The following is a 16,691-nucleotide window of genomic DNA, read 5'->3' as shown; positions in this document are numbered from 1 at the left end:
TTATTGTGGGTAGCTGCCTGGTTGGTTTTCTGGAAGCCATCAACATCGATCAGCTGATAATCCCACTTGGACAAACAAAACGGAAGAGACAGAATGAAAGACGAAATGGAAAGAAAACCCCAAAGCCTGATTCTTGACAGCCTTTTTGTTTTTTTTTTTTTTCATGTGGTTTCTTTCACATGATTTCCCAATTCTGGTAAAACAAACACAAGAAAAAAGAGGGCACAACTACTTACGTGGTTGATACATTTGACCACCCTGTGTATAAGGAGAGTGAGGGTAGTTGGGAGGGTACGCCATCTGGCCGTTCTGGTAGACCATACCACCGGTGGCACCGTAACCGCCGTGCACCTGGCCGTCAGCGGGTTGGTACCCGATCGGAGGTAGTTGAGGACGGACACCGCCAGGGTAGGCCGGAGGTTGAGTGGCCGCAGTTTGCGTCGGGTCTGGCGCTCCAGGGGCTTCGACATGGTTGGCTTGAGCGGCCTGAGCAGCAGCACGTTCACGTTCCTCGGCAGCCTTGCGCTGAGCCTCTTCCTCCTTCTTGCGGGCCTTCCACTCCTTTCGGATCTCCTTGAATTCTATAAAGAAAAATGATGTCAGTCAATGTTCCATGTAACAAACATTGAATTAGAACGCGCTTAGTTAGCCGATGTTGTCGCCACCCGCCACAAGGTGACATTAGCGAGGCATTAGCCTCCACACCGGCCACGGGCACTACTGCGCGGTCCGGGCGCACCAAAGCAGTGTAACTCGACTAGCGCCCGCCAACCCGCGCTAGCCGAATTGAGGCATTGCGACAACTCAATTCATATTGAAGCATTCCGACGTCTTGAGAAACCGACAAAAAATCAACAAAACAAAAAAAAAAAAAAGCATACCTTCAGGAGTCCGCTTGGCACCATGCGACTGCATTGTGACATGTGCGTTCAAGTGGTTCAATGTGCCATAAGCCTTTTCGCAGCCATTCCATCCACATTTGTACATCCGTTCAATTTCCTCGTAACGACGGCGGGGACGCTTATGTTGCTGGGCACCGGGAATGGGGACGAACGAGTAGACCTAGACAGATTCAATGAGCTTTCTGAAAATCGAGAACAATTTGTAGTGGAACTAACCGTAGTAGCAGGGGCAGTATACGGAGGCATGTGATGTCCGTGTTGAGCGTAACCGTGCGGCCATTCGGGGCGCGCATACATTTGTGGCGGCGGAGGCGGAGGATGACCTTGATACTGAGTCATGTCATGGCCCTGGGGCTGGTAGGGCGAGTAGGGAGGCGGATAGGTGGGACTGGAGGCTGCGATGGAGGGATCTATAGGAACGTCGATGTCAGATTTCATGTTGTTGTTTTGGTTATTGTTGATGTTGTTGGATGGGGTGTGATGGTCGATATGCGATTGACCATCACTACTACCGAGGGTGGTGATAGACGGACTTGTTGCTTGAGCCATACCTGCCGCGCCGCCGGCCTGAGTGCTGGGCGCGTGATGGTATTGAGGTCGAGGCATGTAATCATAGGCGGGGGAGCGCGCGGCGGCGGCTGCAGGAGGCTGGTTCAGACCGTAGTCTGACTGAGGGGTGTTGGAAGACGAAATGTTGGCGGTTGTCCCGGTGGGACGGACGTCGGGCTGGGGTGTATACTGAGGAGCCGGGCGAACCTCCGCTTGAGGGGTGTAGGGAGCAGGGGCTGCAGCAGCCGAAGCCTGGTCTACAGCTGGAAGTTCAGAAGAGGGCGCGACAGACGGTGGATACGGAAATTGCGAACCTGACTGCGCGTACTCCGAAGCAGGTCTGTTATCCATATAGGTGGTGTTTCTGTTCTGTGTCTTTCCCGAAAAATTATCCTCCAAGTAATCTGCGGGGCCTGTTTTTGTGCGGACGACGCGTCGAAAATGAGCTTCCAGTCGTATAGAATAAGTTTGAGTGGGAAAGGAGAAGGGAAAAGAGGAGAAAAGAATAGATCAAAGTCTCGTGGCGACGGGGCAGCTAAGAGAATCGCTTTCTTTTCTTTTTCTTTTCTCCTCCTTTGCCTCTTGCTGTGTGGTTCCCTATTGCTGTTCGGCGAATGATTTTTTTTCTGTGATATCACGTACTGTAGAATCAAGGTCCGACACGCAAAACTGATGCGCGCTTGTTTCTTTTTGGTCGACCTGCTATTATCTCCGGACAGTAGCTTGTCAAGTGAAGGAGAGAAAATCGCGGTAGTAGTAGAGAGTATCGCCGAAAAAGATTGAGAAGAGAGAAAAAAGAAAGGATCGGCGGGGGGGTGTGAGGTCTGGTGAGAGTTTGTCGAAGACCTTTTTTTTCTCTTTTTCTCTATTTTATCCTTCCTTATCCCTGTTCACAAGAGGAGCTTTTTCCGGATGTTGTGTTGTCGTTGCGCCCGTTTTCCGGGGATCGCGATGCTTAATTGACTTAGTTCAGCCTCTAGAGGAAACAACGGAGGGGAACCAGAAGATAGTGTTGGTGCAGGTGGTCGCGGCGGAGGACAGGCACGAGGGCCGGCGGTAATAAAAAAAAACAAATAAGATAACGAGATTAATTTCAATAAATGACCACTTTAGGGGAGCAGAACCAAATGAGAAAAAACAAGGTTTGTCCACGGCCGAACTAGAAGAACACCCGCAGACGGCGTACTGAACGGGGATTGGGCTCGGGTCAATCTGGCGGTCACCCTAAAAAGAGAGCAGCAAGCGGCCCCTAAAAAGGCTTCGGTCCGGACAGTGCGCGAGAGACAGAAAGACAGCGAAAAAAAGGAAGGGAGAGCAGAACCTCGTGGGATCCAGTGGACAGTGGTAATGGTGGGCTGCTCGGTGGAGAGGTGGTGCTCGTGGGTCGAGATATGGCGAATCAGAAGCACGTTGGCAAGAAAGAAACTGGAATAGGGGAACCAGTAATACCGTATCGCCAGGAATAATAAAAAGGAGAACGACACCGGAAGACCAACAATAACACACAAGAAAGAGAGAGGGCAGTATCGTCGGAATATCAGCGGCGAGATTGGGACCCGGTCGCTGTACGGTGACGGTTCTTCTTTTGGTCAGTGCCCGAAAGAGATCAAAAGAAAACACAGTTTCTGTTCTCTAGTATTCTTTTTGCTCCGGGGCACAGTGTGCAGTATCCGTACGGAGTACTCTTCTCAGGATGATATTTTTGCTCAAAGCGGAACTCTCCGCGACAAAGTGGCGAAAAGGGTTAGATTTTTTTTATTGTGATTATTATTCCGGCCCCTTTTATCAGGTGACTGATGCTTGCCCAGAGGTATTTGATTTTGACGTGATAGAAGAAACCGTTCTTCTGTTTAATTATTCGGGATATGCTCCGTAGTAGTTAGTCAACCCGGAACTGATCGTACTGGATCAAGTAGGTAGATTTAGAGCTTTAGTCTACCCGCGATTCGGGAACAGCAAAGTGGTAGACCAGTGATGCGCGCGTAACCCAGGCAAAAGGTAAAAGGGCTTCCTAGTGAAGAGATGTCCGTCCGTGGGTTTACCCGTACCAAGATCAGGGCTTCTCAGTACAGGAACGGAGAGCTCTGATAGTGGTCTGTAGTAGTGTTGATGGAGGGCGCTAACCGGCGCTAGGATCAACTGGGTAAAGTGCGCCCGCGGACCGGCTGAGGAGAGCGTGAGTAGCGTGCGCTAGTGCTGTACGAGTATGTACAAAGTATGTGTATGAATGAGACGAGGTTAACCACTCTGGCTGGTTGGAGACTGACTCGATAAGAGATTGTTTGACTATCGTTGAGAGAAGAGATAGAAAACAGTCTCCGTAGTGGAAGGTGGAAGAGAAAAGTGAAAAGTGAAAAAAATAAAAGTGACAGTTGCTGCGCGTTGACCGGTACTTCTCCGTACGTTCGTATGGTAATTACCAATCATACCTCTGCTTTACGTCCTCCGTACTTTTTGCGTACAAAGTACAAGTACTCCTTACTCTTAGTGTTACTCACTAAGTACAAACTTATCTTGTTAATAACCAAAAGCAAACATATCAAAAAATGAACATCTTTACGAGTATCACTGCTTTGTCTCGTACTATGTACTCATAGCACGGAACAGTAGTAGAACTGTCACGTCAATACGACACAGGAACGCGTCGGTGGGGCACGAGACAGCTGACCAATCAACTACGACATTGAATCATGGCCTCAGATGACGGTTAAATTGGTCACTTTGCATACAAATTGTAGGTACAGAGTACAAAGCACATAAAAGTGTGCTTGGATTCTGACTGTACTTTGTACTTTGTCCCAGTAGTAAACATATCTCATGTCTTCCCATCTGCATGCTTACAGTACGGATAACCGGCAGTTGTTATTATCTCGACTTTAATCTGGCAGCCAAAAAGAAAAAGGGGCGCTGCACGCTGCACGGCGCTCTCCTCGGAAACCTCTCCACCACACTAGACGGGGTTTGTACCGCCCCTAATTGGTGGTATTGCAATCCCCGCACAGGGCGGAACCGGGAATGGCTGCTTGCTAACCGGTGAGTTTTTTATCAGAAGACAGAAGAGGTAGGAGACTCTCAATGCGAGGTTAATTTGCAACATACGGAATACAAGGACATAAAACAAATCACCTTGCATCGCGATTTTCGAGTGCTCATTACGGAAGATCAATCAACAGTGTCCAGTTCTCTCCAGTATCCTCCGGAGTACGGAGTACTCCCTACAAGACGGAGTAGACGAGCATGATTCCGGGGTTGCGACTATGATCGTTATTTCGGATGCTCCCCGATACCCTACAGTATAGAGTACTGTACTCAAAGTGCAGAGTATATTCCTGAACCATACTTTGCTCTACAGAATGCCAATGCTCAAACATCGTAGAGATATTCCGATATCGACGATCTCTCACTCTTTCCTTGGTACCCGGTGGTTCCCCTCAAATTAATCACGAGTCTGTTACTCTGTAGGACCAATTCCTGTTATTGTTATGTGCATATGCAATCTGTACGCCCGCCGTACTCTGTATGCATCGACTGGCCAGGGGTGAAAGTCCAAATAATTGGTCAGAATACGAATAGGGAGAGTTAGGAATACAGAGTCAACATATCAGGGGAAGGGGTATCGTATCGAGTCATGTGTTGCTGAGTCAGTTATGTCTCGTTGGTTATTCACGTGGGCGTGACAGGCGAGACTATATGGAAGATAAAATCCGTAGACTTGAGCGTCGAAGCAACATTTGGTATCCTTTGCGCAAAGTACGACGTCCTTTGTACTTACTCGAGTCTAAATACTCCATACTACTAGTATATACTATGATAGCACGATCTGCGATACACGGCCCATCCATAGCACAGTTAAAATCCTGTGGGGTGTAAGGCCTTGAGCCGTAGTTGTGGTTATCCTGTTGATGGATGAGCGTCCTCCCTCGTACTTATGCAGGTCTTCTCCTACAGAGTACTACCACATAACCTGGATATATACACCTTGGATCAAAACAATGCTCGATAACCTTCAGCAACGTACGACTCCTACTACACCGTACCCTACCTGTACATAGTGCGTGCTTGTACAGTACTTATGCAGTAGTGTAAGCATTCGATGCATATTCTTCGGCTGCTCTAAAGCCAACCCGAACCAATTCTGTCACACCCGGAATTCCCGAGTCCTAGTCCTGTGGACTATTCCTTTTGTGGTTAGTTTGGTTCTAGCCTATTTGGGCGGTTGTATAGTAGTTGTATGGAGTGCTTTGACAGTGCATTGTTGGTCAAGTTTTGGGTGCTGTAGTGTGGGCTATATCTTTGGATGATATAGGATGCTGTAGATACCTGTGTGGATTTATCTAATGCTGGCTACTGTATGGAAAAGAGGCTCCATAAAGAATTAGATATACAAAAGACAGTGTCATTCCATGTCTATATTTTACATTTCATCCTTGCTCTCCTGCCACTCTCACTTGGAAACTCCCTGAACGGATGGCGCCCAATGCTCTAAGAACACCCAACTGATTCGGAAACTGACCATCATCGACATCAGCGGTTGCAGATACATGGCACTTCCCGCATGTTTTAGTCTACCACTGCGTACTCCACGCATGTAGGTTGCCAGAGGTCCCTGGACTTCGACCCCCTGAACATACAACTGATACATGGACCTATGGGAGATTGAGGACAGCGTCTTAAGATACCATAACAATATCGAAAAAGAGTACTTTTAACCCAAGAACGCCAATTAAGATAGGAATCATCAACCACAGCACAAAAAAAAAATATCCAGTAATAGATACATTTCTATGGTGACATGCAAAACTAAGCTAAAGCTCGTCGAAAGCCCATCCGTACCGCTGACGAGCCAAAATTAGAACTTTTGACTGACCCTAATTAAAAATCATGCGCATGGGAAGATAGAGTAAGGTGATGCCGGTATAATCCGATCCTGTCAGCATGCACTTTTTCCGACACCCAAAGAAAAACAAAAAGAAACAAGTCTATCGTGACATCGACGAACGCCGCCCGCGCCGAGTTACGGAATGGAAATTATGGAAACAATAGAGGAGCAAAAGGCTACCAATATGACAATGGGATACGAGCTCAATGATGATCGCTTTACCAACGACGGTTGCCAAGAGGCGCAGCGTTGGAAGCAGTGAAACCACCACCACGACCGCCACCACCACGGCCGCGACCACCACCGCGGCCACCCCAACGGCCGCCGTAACCACCGCCATAGCCACCGCCGCCGCCACTGTAGCGAACCATCTCAGCGAGACGGGGATCAATCTGCTGTTTAGCCTCAGTAAGGATTTTGACCAAGTCGCGAGCCTGCTTAGAGTCTAGAACGAGTTGTAAGTAAGAGTCGTAACCGCAAATAACAAAGGAATGAAAGACTTACTGTCAGTGGTGAAGAAGGTAATGGCAGTTCCCTTGGCACCAGCACGACCGGTTCTACCGATACGGTGGATGTAGTCTTCGGAGTTGTTGGGATAGTCATAGTTCAGGACATGAGTGATGTCGCGAACATCTTTAGGCAAATATTTTGGTTAGCAAACAGAGCAATAGTCAAGAGCAACGTGGCCAGAGGGGCCCTTTCTCAGTCATGTGAGACTTAATGCATCAATCTCTTTCTCGCACGGACTCTCTTTCATATAAAAGATCCGTTGGAGCGTGTGGTCCATTGACTGGCAAGAATCGCGGTCCTGGAGCAACCTTGGAATGCAGCTTCAACACAAGAAGTCAAAAGAAGCAGGAACTTCCATCTCTCTACCAGGTTAGGGATAGAGATCGAATGTCACAACAACAGAAGACAGTGATTAAATGAAACATGCATCTGCTATACTGCACTGTGAGTCCAAGGTCCTCCTGGTGTAAAAACCATTCGAGAAGACCCGACAAGCCTGGACGAGTCAAGTACACCAACAGGCGTCTTAAAAAGAGTTGAGCACCTTGCCGTTGTCACACAGCCTCAGCTATATGTGAGGGTGACAAAAAGAAAGGACTATAGGGAGGGGAAGGGGAGGGGGTTTGGATCGCAAATTTATCATACCAATACCACGGGAAGCCACATCAGTAGCCACCATGATCGGGCTCTTGCCCGCCTTGAACTCGTTCAAAACCCAATCTCTTTCTTGCTGCTGCTTGTCACCGTGAATGGCTGTTCAACTGTCAGCAAGATGAATTGGGATTGAAATCTGGGGTAAGTAACTTACAGAGTGCAGGCCATCCATCCTGACGGAGGAAGCGAGTAATCTCGTCTGCAACACGCTTGGTTGCTGTGAAGAGGAGGACCTTGTTGGTGCGAGTTTCCATAATCTTCTCAAGGTGCTTAACCATTCTGTCACGCTTCTCAAAGTCCGAAACGACCTCAACGATTTGAGTAATTCTGTGGTTAGCAGAAAGGTCCATCGAACCGACGTTAACCTGAATGTAGTCGTTCAGGAAGTCCGAGGCAAGCTGGCGGACCTCCTTGGGCCAAGTAGCAGACCACATGCAAGTCTGTCTGTCGGGACGGATTTGGGAGATGATCTTGCGGATCTGAGGCTCGAAACCCATGTCCAGCATGCGATCAGCCTCATCGAGGACAAGGTATGTGACACGGCGGAGGTTGGTTCGGCCGGCTTCCAGCATGTCGATCAGACGACCGGGGGTCGCAATACAAACTTCAACACCACGGCTCAAGTCACGGATCTGAGGACCTTTGGGAACACCACCGTAGATACAGGTGTTGCGGATACGCGATGATTTTCCGAACTTGGTGATTTCGGCTTGAATCTGAACCGCAAGTTCACGGGTGGGAGCAAGGACAAGAACAATAGGACCGTCACCGGGAGCAAGCAGAGGCTGAGCGTTGATGTGAACGATAGCCGGAAGACAGTAACTCAGTGTCTTTCCAGAACCGGTTTCAGCGATACCCACAACGTCGCGACCGGAGAGAGCCATGGGCCAGCCTTGGGACTGAATAGAAGTGGGGCGGTCAAATCCCTGAGCCTTGACTTCGGTCAAAACATATTGAGGGAAGCCAGCCTCATCGAAAGTCTCAACGGGGCGAGGAATGTTCCTGCCCTGGACGGCCATCTCGTGCTTCTTGCGGAAGTCATCGACTTCTTGCTGGGAGCGGTTGGTGACGTCGGGGTGCTCCTTGTAGAAAGCCTTTTCAAACTTGGGGAGCGTGTCCAGGTCTGCATAATCCGGTTAGCGACGCGTCAAACGCTCAAGCGAAACAGATTATCTTAACTTACCCCAATCTTGCTTCTTAAGGCCGGAGCCAAGGTTGGACATGCGGTCACCACCAGCACCGCCGCCGCCGCCTCTTCCACCGTATCCACCACCGCCGTAACCACCACCTCCTCCGTAGCCTCCGCCATAGCCACCTCCGTAACTGCCGCCGCCGTTAGAGTAACCGTTCGAACCGCCGTTCGAGTAACCGCCCCTATAGCTTCTGTCAGTAGCCTTTCAGCAGATGTTCCTTTTACTCTCCAAGCGGAGCATCAGAGGAAGAGTCCCAAGTCACGAGTCTTTCCCATTCAAGGCCATCGCGTTGGGGATAGGTGGCTTAAAAAGCAAAAAACGCCACCGAGAACTAGCGCGCTAAACACAACGGTGATTGTTGAGAAAAACTGTGTCCAAGCGCGAGTTTCTTCCCAACGCAACACCCAGCAGGACACCCGAGTGCTTTCAGAACTCTCCCCTGATAGAAAGTAAGAACTTACCGGTAGGAGTCACCACGGTAGCCGCCACTGTACGACATGATGAAATTTCAGTGTTTTCGGATCAGAAGACAAAAAAAAAGTGTCCGTGAAAAATAGGAGGAAAAACGGGGGAGAAGAGAATAAAACAGGAGGACACTCTATCGCGTCCAAAAAGATAGGAAGAGAGTAGAAAGGGAATAGCAGATGAGGAGGATGAAGAAGGTGAATGAAGAGGAAGAAAAGTGTTCAAGAAGGAAAAAGATGGAAGGCGCTGGGCGGCGAATGCGACAATTACCTTTTCGGGATTAGCGGAAGAAAATTTCCATCACCGCCTTTTTTTTTTTTTTGCCTCTTATCAGTGCCGAGTCTCGACCCAGTTCAAAGTTCTGTATGTACCAACTATTGACATTGATGCGTATAATAAATTCTATACTTGATGGCCCAATCCCATATCCCAGAAGCTGCATTCTAATTCTGTTGCTCGTATGAAGATCTTGATGAGTTCTTCCACCCGGTTTGGCGAGATCTTTCGCATGTGTAACTCCAGCAGTTCTGGATGTGTTATTGTCAGCCATGACATATCGCAACAAGAGGGAAAAAAGATACTTACCAGATCCTAACTGGACTGCCTCCGTGTAGTCTTCCGCGACATAGTTCTCAATCCACTTCCAGTATCGGTTTCCTTCGCGGAGAGTCTGCTCCTCTGTATAGAGTCTCTTAGCAATGGCGCCGTATCCAATCAAGCAAGGGGCCAGCGCCATCTGTAATGCGAGCCAATCTTCTGATTGACCTACATCGAGAATATATCTACTGTATCCCGTGCATGCTGTCGGACGCAAGTTGTCAGCGGTGATCAGAAGTCAGAACAACGGGATAGGGAGTGAATGCGTACCAATCGTCTCAGGGAAGCTCTCCATATCTTGCTTCGACAGTCCAAAAGAGGCACAGTAGTCCAGGTGCAATGCCATCTCGCGCTCAATGTGCAATACAATCCGGGCAGACTATACCGTATTGAGTTTCGCTATCCAATGAGCCATTCACAGGAAGTGTGCTTACCGCTGCAATAGACTCCATGCTCTTCCCCTTGTACGACGCCAGTGCATTGCTCCGGGCAAAATGAACCTGTGAATTCATCGGAAATTTAATCAATGCACCAGTAGACAGGGCAGTGAATAACCATACCAGGTAGAGATAATCTTGCACGAGGTAATGCTTGAATCGTGCCTCGGGAAGCGAGCCATTCGCTATACCCTGCACGAAGGCATGCTCTGTAAAATGTTTCCATACAGGACGAACATCATCGCGGTCAAATACATATTCCAGAAATCGGCCCCTTCAAACTGTTAGCACATTGCCATAAAGCATAATCAAGAGTATGGAATCGACGTACGGCGCAAAAGGCAGACTATAAAACGAATGGAAATGATTGATTGGCCCACTCCCTTTCCCCAAATCAGTGCTGGTTTTAATCCCTGCCTCCACAAACCGCACAGCGCTTCGAATAGCCCGCTTCAAAGTTTTGCCCAGGGCCAGGTTCGCTGCAATGGCAGACGCCAGGGAACAACCAGTGCCGTGTGTGTTCTTTGATACCTGATAGTCCGTCTCGAAAAGAGTAACATCCTTGCCGTCATAGAGGACATCAACCACCAACGAGGCTTCACGTTGGTCACGAGCAATCTTATGGTCCCTTGTCAGGGCCAGATGTCCACCCTTGAGCAGAACCGCCCTCGGTCCTAAGGCGCTGATCTGTTTTGCGAGTTGTATTAACGAGGGAAGACCTTCTGGTTCTGGGGCGTCCTTTCCGGCGTCTTTCAGTAGGAGTTTTGCTTCGGGGATGTTGGGAGTAACGACGGTCGTCATAGGGAGCAATCTGGTGCGCAGCTCCTTGACGGCTGCTTCCGGTAATAGTTGCGATCCGCTCGTGGATACCATGACCTACATTTTCCTCTGGTCAGCATTTAGATCATAGTCGGCTTTGAATGGCCAGTGTGCAAAGATGTATACCGGATCCAACACCACCGCAGGCACCTTGTGCGATTCCAACGCCTCCGCAATGACATGGATAGTCTCTGTAGACGAAAGCATTCCTAGATCCCAATCAATCAGAAACGACCCTTCGTTATCGTCCATCTCAATTAATCCTTACCCAGCTTCACCACGTCAGCCCCAACATCTTCCAAGCCCGCATTGATCTGTTTCTTCACGAACTCTGCCGGGACGACAAAAATGTCCTGCACGCCCAGAGTGTTTTGCGCCGTGAGACCCGTCGTCGCCGTGAGGGCGTAACATCCGTGCGCAGTCAGAACTCGTTGATCAGCTTCGAGACCTCTGAGTCGCATAGTTAGTTAGTATCCTGCACATGCAAAAGTGGACGTAGAGTGACATACGCGCCTCCCGAACTGTCGGATCCGGCGATAACCAGGACTTTTTTGACCATGACGGCGAGCCGGGAGAGAGGTATCGATTAAATCAAGCAAGGCAATTAATTGGATGAATCCGAATAGTGTTATAATTCCAATTGTAGCCAGAGCAGCAGTGTCTCGTTGAAATTGGAGAGAGAAGATGGTGGGACATCAGCGGGGAGCTGCCGTGGGGCTGGAAAACATCATAGCCGGGTTTAATTAAACTGAACTGTCATCGGTCTACTCCATCCTGTCGCAGGAACTAGAAATTATGAGAATAAGCTTGGATTCAATTTGGGAAAACAACGTAGCATTCTAATGACATTCATGGCATGATAATATTGTGAACACCTCGCAACCCATCGAACCAATTATGCTATCCACAGAAGAAACAATAATAAAAATTCCCAATCGCATCCATATACCATACCAACCCAAACATACTATATACAGATCCCCGCTATCGTCATGCCACCAGGGCACGGCTTTCCTTTTTACTAAAGCATGAAGCGGAACAGACTGTCCATCTCGACCCATTGCCGTCCGCACTTCTTCAGATAACCATCCACCACGCTCTTGATGGTATCGAATCGCGTCCGGTTGAATTCAACCAGAGCCGCCAGACTATCTTTCTTCTCCCCAGTCTCTTTTGCGGCCGCAGCCTTGATTTTGTCCACATCGAAGAGACCAGCAAAGTAGAGCAGCTGGTTATACAGTTGCTTCTCCGTGTATTCGTAAGTCATTCGTCCTAGGCAGCCTTCAGCATGGCCCCGTGGCCCAAGGCATCGGTGTCCATAGACGCTGATTTGCCGTGTATGGTTGCCACAAGCGGAATCGTCGCAAATGAGCCATCCTTCGTAGTACTTGGAAGTTTGCGCTCGGATTTGGCTCTCCAGTTGTGCAACGATTGTCAAAACTGGGAACGGCTTCTGACAACCTTGGTTCGGGCAGATGAGACCGTGGGGAGTGCACATGCCGGATGAAGCTCCTAGCCCTTCGAACACCGACCTCTCCTTGCAGGATCGACATGTCAAGGTGAAGCGAACGGCATTCTCGAAACGGACAGAGTCTGGGATTTGCGACTCCAATGGGAAAATGTCCATGTTCTGCTGGTTACCGCCACTGGAAGTATTGTTGATTTGATACTTGCGAACATCGAGCCCCAAGCATTCAGCCAGTCGGACGGCGTCTGTGCCTGGAATAGGGGCACAGAGACGCTCAATGGGAGGGAAGATCTGCTTGAGGAGGTAAAATTCAATGTCCGGCTTCAACCCCGAATCGGGTTTGACCACGTCTTGAAGGGTATACGATCGCTTCGCCGGGGCAAGGGAAGCAGTTTCCGCATCTCCATTCGTCACAATGTACGAGATGACATCGTTGGGACGGACCGTTTTACCACGTGCGAGTTCACGTAGCGCGACTTGAGCTGGAGGCATGCTTTCTTTGTTCGGGTATTCCTCTGGCCGCTTCGAAAGTTTCTGCGAAAATAGTTAGCAAACTGCCAGAAGTGTGGTTAAAGAACTCGGCTTACAGTGTAGATAACGTATTTCTGGACATGAATCGAGTAGTCGTGCATTTTGGCGGCGAGGTCGCGTAGGTAGTCATGGACCCGGTTGAGAACCAGCTCTTGATCTTCACCCGAAAGGACCTCATTCAGAAGTCTTTGCGAAACTTCCTTGGACAGAGCACAATACTCACGTCTCCTCATGTCGAGACCCTTGACTTCCAGCTTGTCCACATACTTGCCATCCACTTCAGTCATGTTGATGGCTGCATACTTCTTCTTAGCATGTAGCAAGAGTCGACGGAAGATGTTATCAATATCGATCTCCAGGAGCCGGTATCGTTCGTTAACCGACTTCTTGAACTCCTCACCGACCTTGAGAGCATCGCTGACAGTGTCCATGTTAGTGTTGATCATGACAGAGTCAGTATCACCATAGATGACTCTGAGTTGCCTGCTTTCGGCCAGCTCCTTGGTGCTCCGGAGAATCTCACGACCCTTGAATGTGGTAAGCATGGCCAGGGGACGAGCGTAGAATCGACTCTGGGTGTAACCCAAACATCCGTACATGGAGTTGGCAGTCAGCTTGAACGCCAGCTGCTTGGTATCCCACAGAGCAAGCTGTTCAGGTGTGGCGCGTTTGTCTTTCATGAGCTTCTTCACTTCACGTCGACGACCAACAAGGGTGGCAATCAACCGAGGCAGAATACCCTGGTCCTGGTCTGAGGGAGGTACTTCGGGTACTTTTTCGTCGTTTTCATTTTCAGCCTGGAGAAAATACGTTAGTTAGATAGGATGAGAATGAGGGTATGAAACTACATACAGTTGCCGTCCGCTCAACCGTCGTGAAGCAGATGTTGTACTCCTGGATAATACTGGGATACAAACTGTTGAAGTCCATGACAAGGATGAAACGGTCGTAAAGGCCCTTCTCCGGTTCGAAGACGAGACCTCCCTTGTACTTGTCTTTCTTCTTCTTGTCGACTGATTCGTCTTCGTCGCCCTCCTGCATCTTCTCTTCTGCCTTCTGCAGTTTGGACGCATACTTGTCAGGGCAAATATACTTGTTTCGGTGGAATTCGTGAAGCAGAATGTACTCGTTACGCTCCGCACGCGTACCGCTGAGAGTTCGAGCCCAGGAGTTACCGGCGATGTTCGTGAGAACTTTGGTTAAGGAAAGCATCTGAAGACGCAACACAAGTGCAGCGATGAAGTAAGTGTCTGTGTCGCAATGGTTTACGAAGTTCATTAAGCCTTCTTTGGAAGTGGCCCACGTCTTCAGTGCTGCCTCGTGGTCCAATTCCTGGCGCAAATTGCTCTGACCAAGGTAAAGTTCACACATCTCGGTCAAGCTCCACGATTGACATTTCATCATCAAAGACTACCAGCAATTAGCCTAAGCATTCATATTATTCAGGTAATACCAGAAGACTTACCTTGCCCATGTCATTAGCTACATCACACATCAACCGCCCAGCGATTAGGTGCCTCTCAGCGAAAAACCCGCCACCCCGGTTGAAGTTCTTGGGCCATTCTCCACGCTTTAATCGTCCGAGACGATGCCAACCAGGCGTTTTCTTTTCTTTTAGTCTGCTCAGCAGAATACTGAGGTCAACCTCCTGCAGCTGGTGCCCCATGATAACGTCGGGGTCCATTCTCTCGAACAAGGCCAGGAATTTACTGAGCAGGAACTGCTCGCTCTTTTCCAACATGAAAGTACCACGCTGCCTCTTTGTCTCAGCTTCGAAGCCAAGAGGATATGTCGAGCCAGGTGGACGCATGACAGTAAATGTTTTGCAGGGCATTTTCTCGGGAGGTGTGGTGTCTGTGATCGCGATGTTCTCGTAGACCCGGGCACTTGCAACGAGGATTTCTTGCTTGTTCTCCTTCACGTTGAGTTGCGTTCTGAACGAAAGACTCATCAACGTGAGTGGTGGCGCTTCGAGGTTCTCAGTTTCCGGGACAGGGTTTATAGATGCCGGGTTCGAGACCTGACATTCGAATTTACACCAAGATGCATTGTTGACGGCAGAGTAGTCTGCCTCATTAATCTGCAACCAGCAAGGACCCATGATGTTCTTCCACAAAACGAACTGCTCAAAGAGAGACGTGTTGGTTCCAAATACACGTGAGAATGTCTCTCCCTTGACATCCATTGGCAGGGTGGGCTTGTCGTAAGGGTAGAGCAGTTTCAGATACTCTGTTTCCTTTGGAACATCTGACAGTTCAAATGCGTATTTTCGCGTGCACGGCTTGATCTTATGCATTCCAACCTTGAGTCTCGACATCATTTCATCCACTTCCTCATAGACGTCTTTCATATCGACTTCTTCATCCGTCTCCCTTCCGTGCTTCTGTCGGTGTTCTCGCGGAAGGAAGTAAAGTTTCCGCAAGACGTTGTTGACCTTGACGAATGCACTCACGAAGGCGCCAGTCTGCTTGTTCCTTACCTTGCCAAACAAGCACAGGTTGCCGTTGATTTCCGTGAAATCGATCCAGAACATGCGTAAACTTCCATCTTCTTCGACTGCATCCTGAGCTTGAAGCTTGCCGAAAGTTCTCATCTCTGGTCCTGGTCCTCCTGGGCTGCTAAGGACATTCAGCTTGCTCCTCACGTCATTCCACGTAGGGCTCACAGTATCGGGGGCAGGTTTGAGGGGAGAAGAGCTTGCAGGGGTCGGGTAGTTTTCCTGCTTGATCTTGGGAGGCAGCCGGCTACCGATCATATTAATACTGCTAGTTTTGTTCTCGTTGTCACCCGTGGCCTCTGCCACTTCCATCAGATCGTTGTCATCATCATCGTCAAACTCTTCTTTGATCGGAATAGTTGTCTTTCGCTCAATGGCCTTGGTTATGGGAGACGATGGCATGGGATCACTCATCGGAACATCGTCGTCGTCGGCCTGGGGAAGCGGTCCGTCGTCGTCGTCAATATCAGCCGGAGGCTCATGTCTGACAGGCGATATTGGACCAGCATTCTCGTCTTTCTTCTCGTGTTTCTCAACGGGCGGTTTCTGGGATACCGGTGGTGAGAGGATGCGAACTTTTCGTCGAGCTTCTGATTTGATCACATTATGCGTGGGCACATGATTCGATACAACGTTCGTATCGACCTCGTTAAGGAGTCCGGCCATAAAAGAGTCGTCCTCAGCGGTAGCAACGGGCTAAGAGAAACAATTGTCAGCTATCAATTTGACGCAATCGAACCGAGAAACCCACTTTTGGCTTTGGAGCAGACGCAGCACCGCTCTTAAAATATTTTGAAATCCCATTGTTGACTTTCTCTTTCCTCTGCTCCTCCTCGTCATGTTTCCTCTTAGCCGCCTTGCCCCTCACTGGCAATTCCACGTCCTCGTCACTATCACTGTCGTATTGTGGTACACCTTCATTCCAGACTTCTCGGCCGTCGTCCGCATATCCTGCGCCGTTGTCGTCGACGACAAAATCGTCCTGATCAAGTCGATTCCGAATAACCTTCTTGTAGCCCTCATCATCAACCTCGTCGTAGATATCTCCCTGATCCTCTACCTCGTATGTATCGATACGCTTCTTTCCGGAGGCACGGAGAGCCCGCAGCTCCGCTAGTCTTTCGCGAGCAGTAGGCATGGGGGACTGCTTCGGCGGTTATGTTGGTTAACCGGCGTCCATTAACGTACTT

General features: G+C 49.3%; 4 protein-coding genes across 4 annotated transcripts; all 4 read right to left on the bottom strand.

The window, feature by feature from the left end:
• ACHE_40586S (putative C2H2 transcription factor (Con7)) lies at positions 1–1,802 on the bottom strand (the record flags this gene model as incomplete). Its single annotated transcript, XM_043278801.1, has 6 exons — positions 1–29; positions 237–581; positions 882–1,062; positions 1,119–1,312; positions 1,436–1,708; positions 1,766–1,802. 6 exons carry the CDS (start codon positions 1,800–1,802, stop codon positions 1–3), a joined length of 1,059 nt encoding a protein of 352 aa, XP_043136544.1.
• Positions 1,803–6,548: 4,746 nt separating this feature from the next.
• DBP2 (DEAD-box ATP-dependent RNA helicase DBP2) lies at positions 6,549–9,186 on the bottom strand (the record flags this gene model as incomplete). The annotated part of the gene is made up of 6 exons (XM_043278800.1): positions 6,549–6,775; positions 6,835–6,963; positions 7,486–7,593; positions 7,649–8,617; positions 8,678–8,877; positions 9,149–9,186. 6 exons carry the CDS (start codon positions 9,184–9,186, stop codon positions 6,549–6,551), a joined length of 1,671 nt encoding a protein of 556 aa, XP_043136543.1.
• Positions 9,187–9,554: 368 nt separating this feature from the next.
• On the bottom strand, positions 9,555–11,564 carry ACHE_40584S (putative thiamine biosynthesis protein (Thi-4); the record flags this gene model as incomplete). Its single annotated transcript, XM_043278799.1, has 9 exons — positions 9,555–9,679; positions 9,738–9,953; positions 10,020–10,128; positions 10,184–10,249; positions 10,310–10,460; positions 10,518–11,062; positions 11,132–11,214; positions 11,274–11,455; positions 11,515–11,564. The coding sequence occupies 9 exons, from the start codon at positions 11,562–11,564 to the stop codon at positions 9,555–9,557; spliced, it is 1,527 nt and encodes a 508-aa protein (XP_043136542.1).
• Positions 11,565–12,026: 462 nt separating this feature from the next.
• On the bottom strand, positions 12,027–16,639 carry POL1 (DNA-directed DNA polymerase alpha catalytic subunit POL1; the record flags this gene model as incomplete). Its single annotated transcript, XM_043278798.1, has 5 exons — positions 12,027–13,007; positions 13,061–13,801; positions 13,857–14,414; positions 14,470–16,197; positions 16,253–16,639. 5 exons carry the CDS (start codon positions 16,637–16,639, stop codon positions 12,027–12,029), a joined length of 4,395 nt encoding a protein of 1,464 aa, XP_043136541.1.
• Positions 16,640–16,691: the final 52 nt, after the last annotated feature.

Source organism: Aspergillus chevalieri, chromosome 4 (genome assembly GCF_016861735.1).
Source record: "Aspergillus chevalieri M1 DNA, chromosome 4, nearly complete sequence".
Lineage (NCBI taxonomy): Eukaryota > Fungi > Ascomycota > Eurotiomycetes > Eurotiales > Aspergillaceae > Aspergillus > Aspergillus chevalieri.
This window is presented reverse-complemented; position numbering and strand designations above follow the sequence as displayed.